Source organism: Dufourea novaeangliae, unplaced genomic scaffold, assembly GCF_001272555.1.
Source record: "Dufourea novaeangliae isolate 0120121106 unplaced genomic scaffold, ASM127255v1 scaffold447, whole genome shotgun sequence".
Classification (NCBI taxonomy): Eukaryota; Metazoa; Arthropoda; class Insecta; order Hymenoptera; family Halictidae; genus Dufourea; species Dufourea novaeangliae.
Genome location: NW_015374316.1, coordinates 22,466 through 40,314, shown reverse-complemented (window position 1 = coordinate 40,314; position 17,849 = coordinate 22,466). Strand labels below are relative to the sequence as shown.

General features: G+C 48.7%; 1 protein-coding gene across 1 annotated transcript in view; it reads right to left on the bottom strand.

Moving 5' to 3' along the window:
• LOC107192856 overlaps window positions 1–9,048 on the bottom strand; it is a 43,484-nt gene extending 34,436 nt beyond the window's left edge. Inside the window, exons 1-3 of the mRNA XM_015582198.1 lie at window positions 8,787–9,048; window positions 4,781–4,880; window positions 3,030–3,192 (exon numbers count right to left, since the gene is read on the bottom strand). Of these exons, the coding sequence (XP_015437684.1) occupies window positions 3,030–3,192; window positions 4,781–4,880; window positions 8,787–9,036 (513 nt within the window). The 5' untranslated portion in view covers window positions 9,037–9,048. The remainder of the gene's footprint in view (window positions 1–3,029; window positions 3,193–4,780; window positions 4,881–8,786) is intronic.
• Between the last annotated feature and the right edge of the window lie 8,801 nt (window positions 9,049–17,849).

The window sequence follows — 17,849 nt, the reverse complement described above, 5'->3', positions numbered from 1 at the left end:
ACGCGTGAAATTAAAATCAGGTCAGTGCCGCCAGAACGATCGCTCTTGGTATTTTCAGCCCGACTTGAACCTTGCGTTGCACCGAGTCGGGGAACGAACAGTGTACCGTGTCACCGAACGGCCCGATAGAATTAATAGATCCCTCGCCCAGCGTATCGTGAGTTTTTTCGGTGGAAATCCATGGAGCTCGGGCGTGATCCACGCCATCTGCGTCACAAACGATCAACCATGCTCCGTTGTTCGATATTGAAATAAAAAAGGGAAACAACGTCAACCGTTTTCTATTTTCAATTCCTCTTACCTTCCCCCTCTTTCCCAATTCTTTCACCCACCGCTGGATCTGTTGATTTCACGCGAAACACACGTCTCCACGTGCGTTTTCCCGAAAAACAGTAACGAGCAGTTAACGTCATTTACCAAAATTGGTTCGCGTTCACATCCCTTTTTCGACGAGTCGTTCGTTCTTTTTTACAAACCGACCCCTTTGAACGCGATCAAAGTTCGCCGACGAATAAAAATTCCCCCTCCTTCGTTCAGGCTACATATTTTTCAAAAAAGAGAGTTTCCACGGGACTTTATTTTAGAGCGTCGCTACGAGTCTTTTAACATCGACGTTGTCTAGATCCACTTCAAGCCCAAGAGTTGCAAATGCTTCGTAATTAGTACTCGTGTTTTTTACGGTAAATTTATACGAGTCGACACGAAATATCAGTAACGCGTCCATATTTATGATTAAAATTTCTCAACGATGCAGCATCCCTGGTTGAACCCACGGATAGCGTCGAGTCGAAGTCCTCGTTCGTTGTCGGAGAAGAAAAAGGGTAGTACGTATATACACACCCGGGCATGAATGTTTGAAGCCGTGGAAGAGAGAGAAAGAGATGGTGGGAGGCGTGTTGCGAGGATGAAAAGTCATCGTAAAAGGGCGGAACGCGGTCGTAAAGTTGAACTCGCGCCGTGTGTTCAGCGACTCGAGGCGGCCCCTTGGCTGCGAGTCGTTCGTTTGACCTACATTGTTCGGTTTGAAGTCGATGCAGGGACAGCAGGCGCTAGCAGTGACCACGGAGCAACACGTTCATCGTTAAAACCCGTACCTGAAGCCGTTCGTACCGTTGTAAATTTTGGCTCCGATCGTGCCTGCCAGCCCGTCCGTCCGCTTTCGGTTTTGCATGTTCGATCGGGGTCCGATAACAGCTCGATAGATTCGAAACGAAGCAACGGAACTCGTGTGAGCTGAGGTCGATAGACGCTGATGCAATCCTGTCTTCCTTTATCTCTCTTTTTCTCCGTGTTACAGCTGCCATTGATGTTACGACTTCGCATAACGTACTTAAATTTTCATCGAAATGTCCGATGATAAGAGAATTTGCATTTGTAATAATTTCAAGGAAATATTCGAAAAGAATTTCCTCTCTCGTACAGATTTATCTCGTCCTAGCGTGATCGTTGGCCGAGCAGAATCAGAGAGAACGGTGTGACTCAACCAGACAGCAGACGCCTGAGAGATGGAAACCCACCTAACGAAGCGGTACGAAGAATCCGCTGCACTTGGGCGCAGTCTGATTTTTTACTTCAGACCTTCGTCGCTCCGCCACGTTACTCAAATATACTTATGAGCCTGGCGGTTAGTTCATCTGAAATTCAAAGAAGCTTCGTTCAAACCGCCCGGAATCGCGTAACGACGAAGAATGTGAACGTTGGAAGACTGAGATTCCCTTCAACCACGGATTTACTCACGTCGAAGACCACTGTGGCGTTCCCCTGAACAAGTGTTTTCGCAGAGATACCAGACCGCGAGCTAAACCGGGAATAATTGCGTGGTCCGCGGCGCAAAGTTCTGGCATAGTCGCGCGCTGGTTCAACCGGAATAATAAGGACGAACCGGAAGGGATTTCGGAGTAACACCGAACTCACTTTTTATCCGCTCCGTTCGCGATCGATGAATAAGTTAGACAGGATGGGTGGGGATGAAAAAAAAACGAATTCACGTCGGCAAAAATCCAAGCAAATAAAAGGTGAAAAATGTCCCCGAGCCCGCTGGTAATGCCGCATAATGGAAAAACAGTGTCGAGGGTGCATTGTTGCAGCGTGTCGCGTCCATTCATCGGACAAGCGATTCAGGGGTTGGGGAGGGGACTGTTGTCCATTATCTTTTTCCCCGACGTTCCACCTCCACCCACTGTCCCGTGGTCCTGCTCGTTAGTTTCAGGCCGACGCGTTTGGAAAAACGTCACGCGAACTTGCCACTTTCGGCGATGTCCCGCGTGAAAGTAATTCCCTGGTACGGGATAGAGGGATGGGGATCGGGACGAGGAAGAGGATTTTGATACGCGAAGGCTGGGGGGGGGATTAAGAACGTGCGAACGCAGCGCGGGGGGCTGCAATCCCAACGGAGGCGTCGCGACCGAGAATTCTACGGAACGGCGAGTAAGCGGATTTTCAGCGAATACGAGTCTTTTTCTTTTTGTATACGCCTCTTTTCAGACAGCCGACCGGAGACCTTGGACGATTTAACGCTGTATTTGTCGCAGTCCCAACCGCGAAAACGAGCCCGCATCGGTGTAAAAAGAAGAAAAAAGGAAAAGAAAAAGAAAAGCAAAATAGGCGCGCGCGAGCTGGTTTTGTTGTCGAGACTCGTCGAGGAGAACGAGCGAGCGCGCGAAGTCACGAGAGCCCCGAACCAGGGAGCTCGCGCGGCAACTGGAGCGCGAGAATTCCGTTTTACACGCTCGAAAACACGGCTCGATTTTGCGAGGAGCTGGGCCCGATGTGTGTGTGAGTGTGTGTGTTTTATTTATGCGCGATACCCAGTCAGAATTAACATTGGCCGCGACCGAATTATCGACGGAAAATCGATTTCCGAACACGTCAGGGGCATACCTCTCCTTGAGCAGCCTGTTCACTGACCTAAACCCTGACGATCTGTCTCTCTTTCTCTCTAGTGTGGCATTCTTCTAGTATAAATCCTCCTGTTCGAAAAAATTTCTGTCTCTCTGTTTGCATTTCCGATAGGGTGAAAATGTACTCACATCTTGGGCCGAGAGAATCCTCGTGGCGGACTGTATGGTCGTGCTTCCCGAGTGGGGCCGATGATGCAAGGATTCGGCGGTATTGTCTCGAGAGCAGACACTTCTGTACCAGGGCAATCCACTCGAGCTGTCTCGTCTGTTCCGATATTTCCTCCACACGTGCCTACAAGACAGAACAAAACGTTCTATTTGCGTCTGGTAGCTACGGGACCGGGGATATACACCGATCCTCGAAACTTTAACGACGAAAGCATTCATCGTGATTACAGTAACGATCCATGGCGGCATAGTAGCGCGGTCAAAGAGGAACACCGCTATTTATAAGAACTTTCTAACAATTGCGCGTTGCTCCTTTTTACCGTGCGAGAAAATAAAGTAGAGAATAAAACGGCGGTGGAAGTTGCCAGGCCACAAAAGGTAATTCTTTACAGCGGCCCTCTGAGCTCGCCGAAACGCCGGGAAATTGAAATAGTTAAAAATGAATCGCCCCTTCGCGACACGAGCTCGGCTTTCAACGAATCGCCGACACACGACTCCGTTTAAATTAGTAGTAGTTTCTAGCGTGCGCGGTTACAGTCGACGCGTCTCGCGAACCAGCGTTCCACGGCGTCTCAGTGCAAGGACGCCAATTTATTTCACCGGGAAATCGCGGAAACCCGTCCCGTCCATTCCGAGCTCGTCTTTCGTCGATCCCGGCGAATAATTTCAGATACTTTCGCGCGTGGTTCAACAACTATCGAATAAATTGCCGCTGCACCACCCCTTACGAACAGACGTAATCCTCTACCGACCACCGCAATTTCAGCAATAACGCGGGATTACTTGGGCTCTTCCATTGGTTACGACGAAAATTTGCGAGTCCCCTGCCAGTGGCACGAATCCACGAGCCACTACAGGTTTTTACGGTAAGGCCGGAATTAACGAGCCGGGCACTCAGGCCGGAGTTAATTTCTCTGGATCAAGGGATCGGGGAAAAATCTGAATTTTATATTCTCACCGGCAATTTCAGGGTGAAAGCCTTTTGTGTCCTGCAAGTTCAGACACATTTTTCCACGTTTCTACGATAGAAAGGATCTTCCGGGGGTTAGCCCCTAGTCTTTGTTGCAAAAAAGAGCGGATTATACGAATTACACGAATTTAGGCCGATTGAGACGATCTGAGAAATTGGTGATTATGATCTGAGACAACAATCGATCAACCCGCGAGTTTCCAGCAAACGTGGGCGTTATTGTCGCGAGTTCGACGGTGATCGAGTCGCGCAAGGGGCTGTCTTAGTCTTTAATTGCTCCATTAATCAACGTCCCCGGCTTTCCCTTTCGCGAAGCAACAGCGTGCGTGTCGTCCATGTTCGCAGTTATAACGCGACTGTTCTGGTACCGTTAACTTATTCGCTGACTTAACGGTCTTTCGAGCTGTTCTTTGCGCGGTTAGAGACGAATCTTGTTTCTGATGTTTAACGGCGAATTCGCGTGCCCGCGATGGCGCGACGAAACAGAGAGAAATGTGTCGTAAACTATCGGGATGGGAAGTAACTTATAGATTTAAGAAGCACGCCTACGTATCTATGTAGAAAGAGCAACATTAATAAAAATGATTTCAATGGTTCTATTTTTATTCTTCCCGTGTGAAAAGAAAGATTTTTCTAGGTATAAAACAGAAACATACGGTTTCTAGTGGAGCACAGAGGTGGAAATTTGTGGCGTTTTTCAGGACACATGCATACGTCGCCAAGGTAACTGTATTCGTCTTACCTGACGCCGAAGGCAATTCCCAGAGCGACGATCAGCGGCAGCAACGTCGAGATGCACGCTAGAAAAACGGTCTGTATGTCTGAGAAACCAGCGAGTATACCTGGAAAACGCGAGGGGTGTTACTTTCAAAATTTCATGCTTCGCAGGCTATAGAATAATAAATTCGTACGGTGACTAAATTGAATGGGTAGCGAGAATAATGAACTGGATAGCGAGCCCACCACTCTGAAATTCCACTCAGGTCATTGCCACGGCCACGTAGTTGGCCACCAAACAAAATACACGAACTATACAAACGAATATAATGAATAAACATATGTATCCTCGCGGCGTGCGACTCGCTCGCATGCTCTCCCGATTACCACGAAGCACCCTTTAAGGAGATAACACGATGAAATTCGTTTAAATTTATCCAAGTAATTCCGACCTATTTCAGCATCTCGCTTAACCCCGTTTCTTGTCATCTGCCACAAAAAAATCAACATAATGTTTCAAGCAGTAACCTCAATCTTCCAGCCTACAACCCAACCGAACCTACAACTTTCATCCTATCTCGACGATGTGTTCGGAAGGAACTAAATTAGCAACGCCCTTAATTTTATCGATCACCAAAATTATGATAAACGTGTAGATTTAACGTTCGAAACTAAAATGAGCGAGTGTTTGGCGGAGAGGAAGGCGTTGGAGGAGGAGCAATGGATTAATTGTCATTTCCTGAAGCTGGTGTCCCTATACAGAAAATCGATCTGTCTGTGGAAGAAGGACACGCAACATTATCTCGACATCAAGCGCAGGCATCGCGCTTACAGCCAGATCTGCGAGGCAATGGCGTTGCCGGGGTTGACTCTGATTAGGATCATCTTGAAAATTCGGGAAATGCGACGGTTGTACGTCGCCGAACTGAAAAAGCTGCTGGAGGCCGAGTCGAGCGGCGTTTGCCACGACATCTCGTTACCCTGGTTCTACGATCTGCATCGATTCCTCTACCCGTACCTGGACTACGACGAGGCGATCGAATTACACGTTCGTATCGATAAATTCGTTACGCCATTAGCATCGACGGTGCTCGACGGTTTCCCCCCAATAACCTTTCTGTAGCTTCTCGTTACGCGATTCCCTCGTCGTTGCAATTTATGAAACGATTTTGGCTCTCCGATTACAACGGTGGTGCCTCCGCTCTCGAACGAGGTCCAATACCGAAACTGGCTGGAGTTACGAACGTTTTTATAGCGGGTTTGGTCTAGAGGGGGGTAAGTAGACTCCCGATGGTAGCTCATAATCGTAACCGTATCCCAGCCGCGCGGCAAGGAGACAAGAGAATTTTTTAAGTTAACGTACGACCACCGAAACGACGATATACGAGCACTTTTGGCCCGGAGCCCTGTGCATAAAAGTGCACAGCGTAAACGCCGACCGTGCATATTTAAAAATAGATTTCCTATTCCGTGCAATTTCCGCGCTATTATCCTGCCCCTTCCCCTCTTGTGAAATTTACGGTTCGCCGTTAAATCCGATTTTCCCGTGGCCCTGTAGAACATCGACCAAGGAATCGTCGATTCGAAGGAAACGGACGAGGATCCATGTCGAGAACCTTCCAATTGCTACTATTCCGACTGCCCCGTGTCGAAGATGAACATCGTAGACCACTACGATAGAGGTTTGTTGCCCTTTGGACGAGCCTTCGGCAGCCAGAATTCGATCAGCTCCCTAGCGGTTTCGTTGCCGGAGGTGAAAACTCACCCTCGAACATGCTCGACGAACGAGTTGGACAGATTTTCTTCCATCAGCGTCGGTCTCACTGTCAGCGATAGTACCAATTCCTGCCACGAAAAGCTGAAACGCCATGGGGTCGTCTCCACCCCCGGCGAATTAACAGGGACACGACAGGTCGATCAAAGATTCAAACGGTGCATTAACCCTTTCTGGCGGGACTTAATTTGCTACAGAGATTGGTTTCACGAGCCCATCGGAAATACAGAGAACCAATTACCTCATCCCCCGAGATTATCCACGAAACGAAAGGGTTAATTGCACCGAGCTTATAAATATCTAAAACCACGCGTTTGAAATTCATTCGTGTAACAGGAGAAGTGCCGCGAATTTAGAATCTGTGGATTACCCGGCACACGATCGAGTACCAATTCCTGCGAGACCGAATCCGATCACATTGAATCCTTCTCGATGAGCGTTGCTCGTTGCTTGAGGAAGCTCGGCAGACCGTTCGCAATCAAGGCAAAGATGGATATTCTGAAACTGCTGTCGAACGTTATGGTCGAGTCGAAGAGCAAAACTGTTCGAAAAACTGTCAGATGGCATCGGTCAAAGTGATCGATCTACTTGGTATTTCCAGCTTCGAGCGACTAACCAGTCGTCCGTTAAGAAAAGATGGAGATCCAGGTGAAGAAGGTGAGCTAAATACATTCACGGGACGTTCGATTAAAAATACTCGCGATTTTCCAGATCTGGTTGCCAACATAGCAAACTATTCTGAAACTATGCCGAACGGTTACGTTTAAAAAAAAAAAAGAAACCGGTGCTCGATCGCCCGAACACCTTTTCCCATCTCTCCTTCATTCCATGCATGATAGATCGCGCTCATAAATATTGCAAAAAAGCCGGCGATGCGAGTGGCTCGCGAAGAGCATGAATATCTAACGACAAAAAGCTTCAATCGGGGGGTGGGACTGAATTTCGTCGTATATCACGGTTGTAGCGCGCGGATGGTATCGATCCGACTTTGGTACACCGCAGCGTTACGATTAGTATTCCGTCGGTGTCGCAGTCGACCGGTCGAACAAGGACGAAGATGGGAAGATTTTGTTCGGTCGAGACGAGAAGGGGGATGTGCGCTCAGCGCAGCAGCCCTGGCTCCTGATAGCGGGTTATCGTCCGATCGAAACGTATCCCGTAAAAAGTCCACGTACCGAAACGTTATTAGCGGCGTGAGTTAAACGCGATCGAGGGGAATCGCGTTAATTCCTAACTCTGTTTACTGCTGCTCGATAAAGTAGCTTCGATGAATTTACGCCTGTATAAAAAAATTGTAGATTCCATTGAGAATAAGAAATAAAGAACAAAAAAGAGAACAGTCCTCGTATAAGTTAAAAATCAATACTCCTGGTCGAGTGCCGGAGAAACAACGGACGACCAACTTCCGAACATTTTAATCCTTCAATTTCCAGCGAGATCCATAGAAGAATTGTCGACGAACGTGGCATCCGGAAGGGTATTTTTCCAATGGGGGACACAAGTCGAGAAACGATCCAGTAATAAATTTAGAGGAACTGGAAAGGATTAAGCGATGCTAGGGGCGGTTTTGCGCGTTACCGTGGAAAGGAAAACTAAAGAAAATCTGGAAATCCGTGGATAGCATGGGTCAGCAGATCGTGAGAGAGTACGAGGGGATGAACGGACAACATTTAGACCGATTCCGAAAATCCTCTTGACACTCGACGAAATGGGGTGCCCTCGAGTGCTTCGCTGAAAGAGGTTCGACCTTCGGAACGGGACCGGTAAATAAGTGCCAACTTGGAAACGGATATCCGGGGGGCCGTGGGCATATTCCGCATGAAAAATCGATGCGAGGAAAATAAACGCCGCTGTTGGAAAAATTGAACAGCTCGGCTAATTCAATCGAATCGTGGGGTTCGCCACCGACGACGCACAAACTGTGGGACTGTTTTCGAGCGGACTCGTTGAATCATCTCGCCCGACAGTGATCGTGTTTTATTCCGTGGCAGTCGTATAATTCCAAACGCAATTTTCAATCGATGGTATATCAAAGGGACTTTCCCACTCGTCGGTGACTGAAAAGGATGGCACTAACGAAAGGAACGAAAAGAGGGGCCTGGGGAAGCTTTGGAGTATAAGTAGGCTAGAGATACAGCCGAGGATGATTGGGCGAGTGGCGTTTCAGGGACTAGGAAGGCACTAATGCAGTCCCATTAAGGCCGGCTTTGACCGGTATAACGCGCATTAACCGTATTCACAGGCTCTTATTACTTACTGTGATCGAGTTCGTCGTGTTCCGCGAGGTAGCCAGTCGCGTTGTAGATGTGATGGTCGGGTTTAGCGGTGCTGGTTACCGTTGCGGTTCCAATCGTTACTATCGTGGACGGATTAGTCGGAATCGCTGTGCCAGCGCTGATCGCGGCTGCGACCGCGCTGGGCGGCGACAGGGACGATGATATCGTTGATACGAAATTCATCGTACCGGTCGAACTCTCGACCTTGGTCACGTTCAGCTCGCTCGTCATCGTCCTCCTAGCTTCGCATATCACCCCCTAGGAAGATTCGTGACCGGTGTAACCGCAACACGCCGTACTATTCCGGACCTATCGGACGGTGAACGCTCAGGCTCAGACGCATCGATCTCTGGGCCGGTTTGCGGCTAGGTGAGAGAGACACGTACCACCGGCCCCGTCCGATTCGCAATTACTATTCAATTTAGATTTACTCCGCACTGATTAGACACCGGTTCGCCCCGGAACAACCTCCTGGTACAGGGATCCAGACAGCCTCGAGCACAAAGTCGACGGACCTGAAATCGAGTTCGTTGGGATCGGGACGCGGAACCGGCGCGCTGGTGCCTCGCATCTCTTCCGAAAGCTGATCCCTGAAACCGGAACACGCGAACAGGAAGGGTAATTTGCTTCGAGCGAATGGCCACTCAAGGCAGTCCCCTCAAAGACGGTCGGTTAATTGGATTCACGGGCATCCTATCGGCCAATTAATAACGACCATTCGCGGTTCTCTCTGTCTCTCGAGTTCACACCGACGCGCGACGGATTGACTTTTGGCCCGTAAACTCCTGGTATAACGCGCGTGTCCTTCGATGAACTTTGAACGGAATTTACTGGAGTACACGAGGATACGTCTTTGGACTGTTTCTGTAATCGTGCTCCGAAGAGACGGAACACGGATCAGCTAGGGGCGAGCAGTTATCGGAACCAGTTCCGAGCAGAACGAACCGAGGAGGCTTCGTAACTTCTGACCGGGACCTCGTCGGTGATTTTTCACCCCCGCCACCGGGTGTCGCGAGCGGATTACAGCGAAACGAAAAAGTTCCAGCAACAGGGGATGAGAATCTTGTTTTCCCTTATCCGTCGTCTTCTGGGCCGTCTCTCGTCGCGCGACCACCGCGCAACGGGTCTTCCGATTCAATTTAACCAGCGTAGAAAACGATCTTGCTGGTGTTCGTTAGCGGGGAACCGAGTGTCGCTCATTCCCACTGCTCTCCTCCCGGGAGAACCGCTTCTGCAACAGAAAAAGGAAGCTCGTGTCTCTCTGCATTGCCCGTGTAATTTCATTTCCTGTTGGGGAATACATCGACCGCCCCGTAAGATTACTTTCGTCGCAGTTAAGGGGACAAACGTTAACGGGCGTATTCGGAGGCATCGCGCGACGGATTGCGCACGGTTTACGGTCCATGAGTTCTTCGTCGCAGCGATTTCCGCGGTTATTACCGCCTTTAAGTACGCAATGCTCCAGAGAAATCTTTTTCAAGGTCATTCAGCGTTGGTTCATCATCCTTGACGCGCCTCCACCTCGCTCAATGTTCCTCCATTCCTGATTCACAATTCTTCAGAGACACCGTTTCCTACCTATTCTCCTTAATCTCACGCGTTGCTGTCTGCGATCCAAATATCCACCACAATTTTCTGCGACAAGAAACACGCACGCGTCGTCCCTGTGTCCCTTCGTTTCTCTCCAAAGACGACCGTAAATTCTAGAGTACCCTGAACATTTCGTCTCTGTCCAGTTCCACCCGCCCCAAATATATCTTTTCAACCTTTGTCCGTCCTTCAATATCTGAATCTACTTGGGTAACAATCTAAACGCGCGCAAGCATCACGGATATAGTAGCGATCGATGTCAGATAGATTTCGTCGATTTCCATGAACCATCCGTCTCCCGTGAAGGTGACACTGATTAGCAATTGATCTAGCTCGAATTCGTAGCAGCCACGAATGGGCAATATCGGGGAATAGACCGTCCCGTGCTTCCAGGAACGGTCTACCCACGCGACTCTGTTCGATAATTAAACTTGCTCGATAGTTGCCGCGGCATTGTTCGGTTAACAGTTTTCCGGGCACGGGTTAATTATTCATAAGCGCAACTTGCTAACGAACGTATGCACGCGTGCCGCGGGGCAAGCTTCGAATTTGCTCGCCACTGGCTGTCTCAGTATGACCTACAAATTTCCCATTCTCTAGTAACGTTCGTTTTCCTTCTGTCCCTTGTCTCGGATAATCTGTTCGTGAATTTCACAAACAGCGTACTCGTTTACCTTTGCATAGGGTACAAGAAGATATTTTGGATGCGTGAGAAGAATTCATCTGTACTGGAAAGAGAATCTAAATGTACAGTAAAAGGTTTGGACGGATTAACGAACGTTTAAAATTCGAGTAAAAATATTCCTGGTGACACGTGATTCCGTTGGGCCTTTAATATCGATAATTAGTACTCTGTGGGACGGGCTGAGTCGCTGTTAACACGAACCATCGGTAGTTCGAACACGAGTTTGCATTAATTGGCACAGCGCATTGAAATTGCAACTGCACTGCGGTTGCTTGGAGGACACTCCCGCAAGAACCGAGCTCCGTCGTCGTCGTCGTCGTCGACGCAGGATGCATCCACTCTCGGGCCGCACCTGACGTTGTATAATGAACCCGAACGAGACTCGACAGTAACGTAACAAGCGACGCCGGCGAAATTATTAATCGGATTGAAAAGCGATTCTGCGACTTTCGAGGAGGTTGCGTCGAGGGAGGAGCTTCTTTTGTGACAAGCGTTTTATACGTTTGGAACCCGTTGGTTTCCCTACCGGTTAATTTATTAAACTTCTGTCGCGGAAGTTCGCCGATTCAACGGGAACAAGGGAGTAACGGTGATTACGTGGCACCACCCCGTTCTCCTTTTCCGACCCCTCTTTTATCGGCCTCCCTCATTTACTCGCCGCGCGGAAATTCCCGAGAGTGTCCAACGAGCGTGACGTTTCCTACCTGGAAGTTATTCCCCGGACAAAGCGTATTCCCGTGGCCTTTCGTATCGAATAACGATCATCCGCGCCCGTGTGTTACTCCTAACGAGACGGAGCTATCCCGAACTAGAGCCCCTTCATGCTCGGTTCAAGGCTTAATAAATTTCAGAACAAAATGCTTGGTATTGGGTGAACGCAGAGAAACAAAGATTCCGGGAGTTCTCTCACCTACCCCGTAATCAAACGGTACGCGCCTCTCGCCTGGAGCTCGTCGCAATCAGCGGCAGAATCGCGGAACCGCTGGAACGTGGGTGCTCGTGAGCCGAGATTTTAATGAAAATTTACATTCTCGCCGCCTTACTATGCTCCCGTGATATCCTTCAGAAGGTACACCACCGGTATGTACACATTGTGTATCCGAGTATCGGCTTAACACGGCGCTTGTTCCGTATGTAGGCAGCCGCGCCCCCTGACGTTCGCTTAGACGTAAGCGGATGAAAAGTCGGGTTACCGAAGCCGATTCTTTCGAGCATCGGGGGCTTCGGTGTTATGGTTTTAGCGTGTCTTACGTAACGGGGGCCGGTCTGGGCAAAGATCACGGGCGTCCGATTTGCATAATCGAACCCGGCTGAGTTCGGGTCTTTCGAGCTACTAACCGCCGTCCCGTGCGCGCACATCGGCTAAAACGCAAATTGCGGCATCTGCGGCGTTAATAAGAAACTTTCTCGACATTAATAATTCCGTTAGGTTCGTTAAACCGGCGCCGCCATCGTGGCAACGCCTTACGCGGCTGTTCGTTTTAACGGCCCGGTCAAAAATGGCTATCGGGCCCCCACATAGCCCCCGAGGCGCAACAGCCAACTTTCGAAGGCACCACCCGGGGTCGATGACTCTTCGCTATTAGTTAATTGAACGGTTAATTAATTTATCCGTTGCCGGTCGTGTTCCTGTCCACCGTTGCGTCGAATAAATTTCGCGAATGCGCCCCGATGGAAAGATCGCGGGAACGTTTTTGACTTTGATCCTCGATACAGGTAGCCAGTGGCTCAGAGCGATGTATAATTAACTTTTACCGGCCTACCATTTTCGCTTCCCTCTCTCTCCCTTTGCTTTTAACAGACACGGAATACCACTGACCCTGATTAATTTTTTTTTTTTCGTTCGATACGAATCCACTGATTTCGTTCGCGCAAAATTCGGCAAAAATTCGCTCCCGTTATTAAACGATATGGTACATGCACGAGAAAACATTGCTGTATCGCAACGGTCGCGGCAGATTTATCGAACAACAAGCGTCATTAATTAATCCATGGATTTCTGATCGATCGCTGAATGTAGAATGCGCACGGGCTGAGTGTGAAATAATGAATGACCAATTCAATTACGCGACCTTTTTGAGTTTAATAGCGCTAATTACAAACTCAACGGACTCATTGTGTGCTCGCCCTTGTAGGTACAACGCGAATTATGCTGTCGCGCTTGCAACAAAAGCCATAGGTATCTCCGTATATTACGAGTAACGTTTGTTATTTAATGCGAACGCGTTTGTAACGATCGCTTGAAATCAGTATGGAATTGTTCATCTCGGCGTATTCCTCATTTTTGCCCAACAATTCTACCTTTTACTAAAATATAGACGAAATATTTATCTTTGAGAGAATGGATCACAGTTTATCCTTCTTTCGCCGGTTGATAAATCACCGAAGCAACTTTACTAGTTCAAAGCTGACACACTTTAACTGTAACATTAAATTTGAAAAGGCACTGACCATATCTACTAGCTGAATGGCGCTCACCGACTGTTATCAACCGAGAAAAATTCCAACGACGAAGAGGAATGCGGGTCCTGACGGATTCAGAGAGTCAACGGTCAACAAAGGGTTCGTCATCTAGCTCTACGGGTATTACCTTCGGTTCGTAGCAACCTCTGTTCCACATTCCGTTCGAATAAATGACGCGGAAACCTTGAAAGCGACGCTTGCCCGTTCGCCTCGAAAACGCGGTCGAAGATGAAGGCAATTTACGTCCAACTAATTTGCGGGTTCTCACGGCTAACAGACCCTATTTACGTAATAATTCGCCGATCGGCGTCGCACGAACCGGTCACACGAAGGGAGGGAGAACAATGACCGACGAGCAGGCGAGCACGTCTATCCCGATAAACCGTCTTCAATCGCAATTACAATTCCCACCGTTATCGTGTGTTCGCGTCAGTTCATGTATCCATTGTGCGATTCATCGATGCAAAACCATTTGGTGTCGCGGCACTAAGCTCACACCTGGCACAGGGAATTTATAGACATTTTCGTTCGAACACCTAATGGAACTAACGAAGACTCGATATGCCCGCGTTTTTCCAGCGGAAAAAGAGACAAGTTCGACAAAGTCCTCGACTCTGAATTTTCCAATAATTAATAGCCCCCGGCAGGATCCGTCTGGCGCGTAAGGAGAGCCAAGTTCTCAGCTCGTTTAAAGAGCGAAATTTTCCATGAAAACACGGGACCTTTAACGCATGACCAAGCCCGTGAAACGTCCGCACGATATTTCCGCTCATTTGAACGAGGATCGAGGCTGCTCGATCGTGCCGAGCCTCTTCTCCGAGGATTCGTTCCAGGCGTGGTTGTGTTTTATGTGTTTTGGTACACAGCTCCCGGGGAATTTTCTCTCGCTATGTGACGCAACAACGTTTACAGCACGGGGAAAATTCTCGAGAGTAATATTCCGGGCAGAATGTTTCGCCAAACTGCATAGCCCGTGGCGCAGAATCCTGTCGGATCGCTGGGTTGTGATTCAGGGATGAGGCTGGTCAAAGGGCAAACGAACTGTTTGCCAGCCTGAAAATTTATATAATCGTAGCGCCACAACTACCGTAAAAAGCTCTCGCAGGAGAAACTTCTACCAGCTTGTCGCCAGAGGCTGACTCCTCTACATCTAGTGTCATCTGTCGAGACGAGGTTAGATTGTTCAGCCATCCCGAAACATTTAATGCTCTTTGAAATAATCGCCTTGGTATTTGCTCTCTATGAACGTTGTCGACCCGTGAGATTCGCGTGAAACATCGGAAAAGTATTTTCGAACTTCGATGAAACGTTGGGAGCACAAAAGCTCCACAAACAAAACCGTGAAACCGCTCCGATCGAGCTGCGTGTACGAACATTTTCGAGCGGAATCAAGACCTTTACCAAACGCGTCGAATCAAAAGGACACTCTAGCGGACCAACGAAATGTGCTCTGAAAACATTTCTGAAACGCGAGCGTGACGTAATGTCCCTTCCACGGTGCGACAATAAACGTTTTATAGAGGTGGCAGACCCGTTCAACCAAGAAGACAGGATAGATCGAAACAGTAGGCGGCGTGAGGAAAGAAAGCATCGTATCGAATAGCGTTATTTCGCGAGAAAATGAGATTCCGAGACTTCTCTAGCGGCTGTACAAACGCGCTGTTTCCATTTCCCTGGGCGCCTCTATATTTTCCTAACATCGGGAATACATAGAAGACAAGGGAGGTGCGGGGGAGGTGGGGGTGAGAGCGTGTGAAACGCACACGCGCAGATGCGAAGACGTTCAGGAAGTTGCCGATGGGAAGTCGAAACGCGCACGATTCCACGGGAATATCGATCACGGGAATACAGCGGGACGATATTACAATGGAGTTTCATCGGGGAAAGACTTTTGGAAACTCTTGGTTCGCCGTAAATTCTTGAAAAACACAATCCCTCTCTCGTATTGGAATAGCGTAATCGTGATGCATGGCCGCCGCTAGGACAGGATCGTCAGACGAAGCAGACCTCATACAGAGAACAGTGAAACAGGATAACGTGTAACGTTCTTCGTTGCGCATGTCACACAATTAAATGGCCTACCGAACAGACTGGGGCCGCAAAGCCGTCCCTTTTCTAAATCCAATGAAGGTCCGACTTTCAGTTCAGCGCAGCCTCGGCCGCCCCCCGTTCGATCGCTCGTTTCCAACCCCGAAGAGTGTGCCCATAGAGCTGCGAACGTGTCGTGCCTCGTAACCGTATTGCCCGTCCAATCACCCTCTGTGTCCCTCGCGTATTTTTCGTATACTTTGAGATTGGAAAAGAACTACTTCGCGCGTCTGGCAAATAGAATCGCTGGGAGACACTTGCCGTTCGATTCCCTTCTCGATTTTAATTCAATTCTTCGCGAATCACCCGACGTCATCTCGCGCCACGACGTTCCGTTCCTTTCGATAACTGGATCAACGGAAGTTCGGAGGAAGTGCTAGTCAAACGTCGCGATTGATCCACGGAAGTTGTGTCTAGCAGTCGGGCCGCCGAAGCTAAACAAATTCTCGTAGCTGGCGAACTAAGCCCAATTAAGTGGATCTAATGAGATCCAGGAGGTGTATCGAATTACGGTTATCGGGAGGAAACCGCGGCTAATTGGTCGAATTCGATGCACTGGGAGACAAGGCGAGCGAATAACGTACGATCCTACGTGAATTAGTTTCGATGAATTTCGTGGCCTGCATTCGCGAGATGTAATCGCGACAATTATCGGGGCTGGAATTCATTACTAAGGAGGACACGGAAACTGCGAGAATCTCGCCAAGGGTTTCATCGATTTCACTCTTCTTACGTAGCGCCGTGTTTTAGAGTGACTTTCAATTTGCAAAAATGTGTTCCCCCAGTCAAACGTTCGAGGAATTCCCTAGGAAATTCCGTCAAACATTCTCGGGCTTTGTACCGCTTCAAGGAGCCCTCCCTGCGTAATGAAATGACAGACAACGCTCCGTATGTTCGACGTGCGTGCCCGAGAAACTTTGCGATTCGATCGGAGACCAAAATAGAGTTTCCAGTTACGATTGCTGAAAATGTCCTGGAACTTCTCTGTTCAGGGAGACATTTTTGAAAATTTCCACCGAGGGCTGGTGTGCATGCCCTTCCCGTGTATCGCGGAAACACGCGGAAACGAAGAAACATTTCAAAGACGCTGTGATCGAGATAATCTGGCAACGCCCTCGCGGAAACAGCTTCACCGCTGTCTCACAGTTGGTAACCCTAATAGAATTCTAAAAGCTGTTACAGCCCCATTCAGGAAGCTGATGGACTCCCATTGAAGCGTAACTTCTTTAAAAACCCTGCAGCATGGCCTCTCTTCCGGCACAAATAAGTATCCTCCCAAGGACTTTCGCGAAACTATTAGAATACAGCCTTCTTAAATTTCAACCGAAGCCTCGAGTTACCGCGGGATAGCGCGTAATAACTTTTTACTTTTCATAGTTGTAAACAGGTTCGCAGACAGCGGAAAAGCACTTTGATCCCCAGGGTAATTGGACGGTGAACAATCAGAGATCTGTTTCTGAGGGAACGCCTTGGAATAGAGTGTCTGACACAACGTGTAACACGTGTACCGCTTGCGAGACAGACTGTCGGAGTTTGTCGGACGTGCACGCAGACCACAAAGTGCATGCACACAGTGTGCACTACGATACTGCGTCTTTGCGTACACTTCGAAACGGTAGTTGCATTCATGATAGGTAACCCGATGTCTCGAAAGAGATCCAACGTGACGCTGTATTTTAATAGCATAAATACATTACCGTGGATTTCAGAGTCAAATGCCAAATGTTTGCGCGAGCATGTTGACGAACACTAAATGAATCTAAACCAACATCGCTAGACGCGAAAGATAAAAGGGAAGCACGAAACCGAGTAAAATTAATTAATTAAATTAATAATCCAACACTGTGGGGCAAACGAGGCGACTGTTCCCCGTTTCGGCGTAGCTCCGTTCCGATCCCTAATTCCGGTAATATTTTCCGGAAACCGTCGATTCTCCAAGGAGTTTAAGAGAATCCCCCCACCGTGGACGTAGAAGTTTCCATTAATTACTCAGAGCCGGTTAATTACGGAATTCCTTTCCGGTGTATGTCGGGGAATGGAACGTCTCCGACACGGCGTAGCCGGCGAGCCAGCCTGCAGAGATTTCGCCCTTCCACCCACCAATGTACATTTTTCCCGTTGCGCTGACACCATTAAACACCGTGCAAAATAAATCAGCCTGGCCCGTAAATTTCCACGGTTTATCGCGAGTTTTTTCTACGCGGTGCCTATTTAAAAC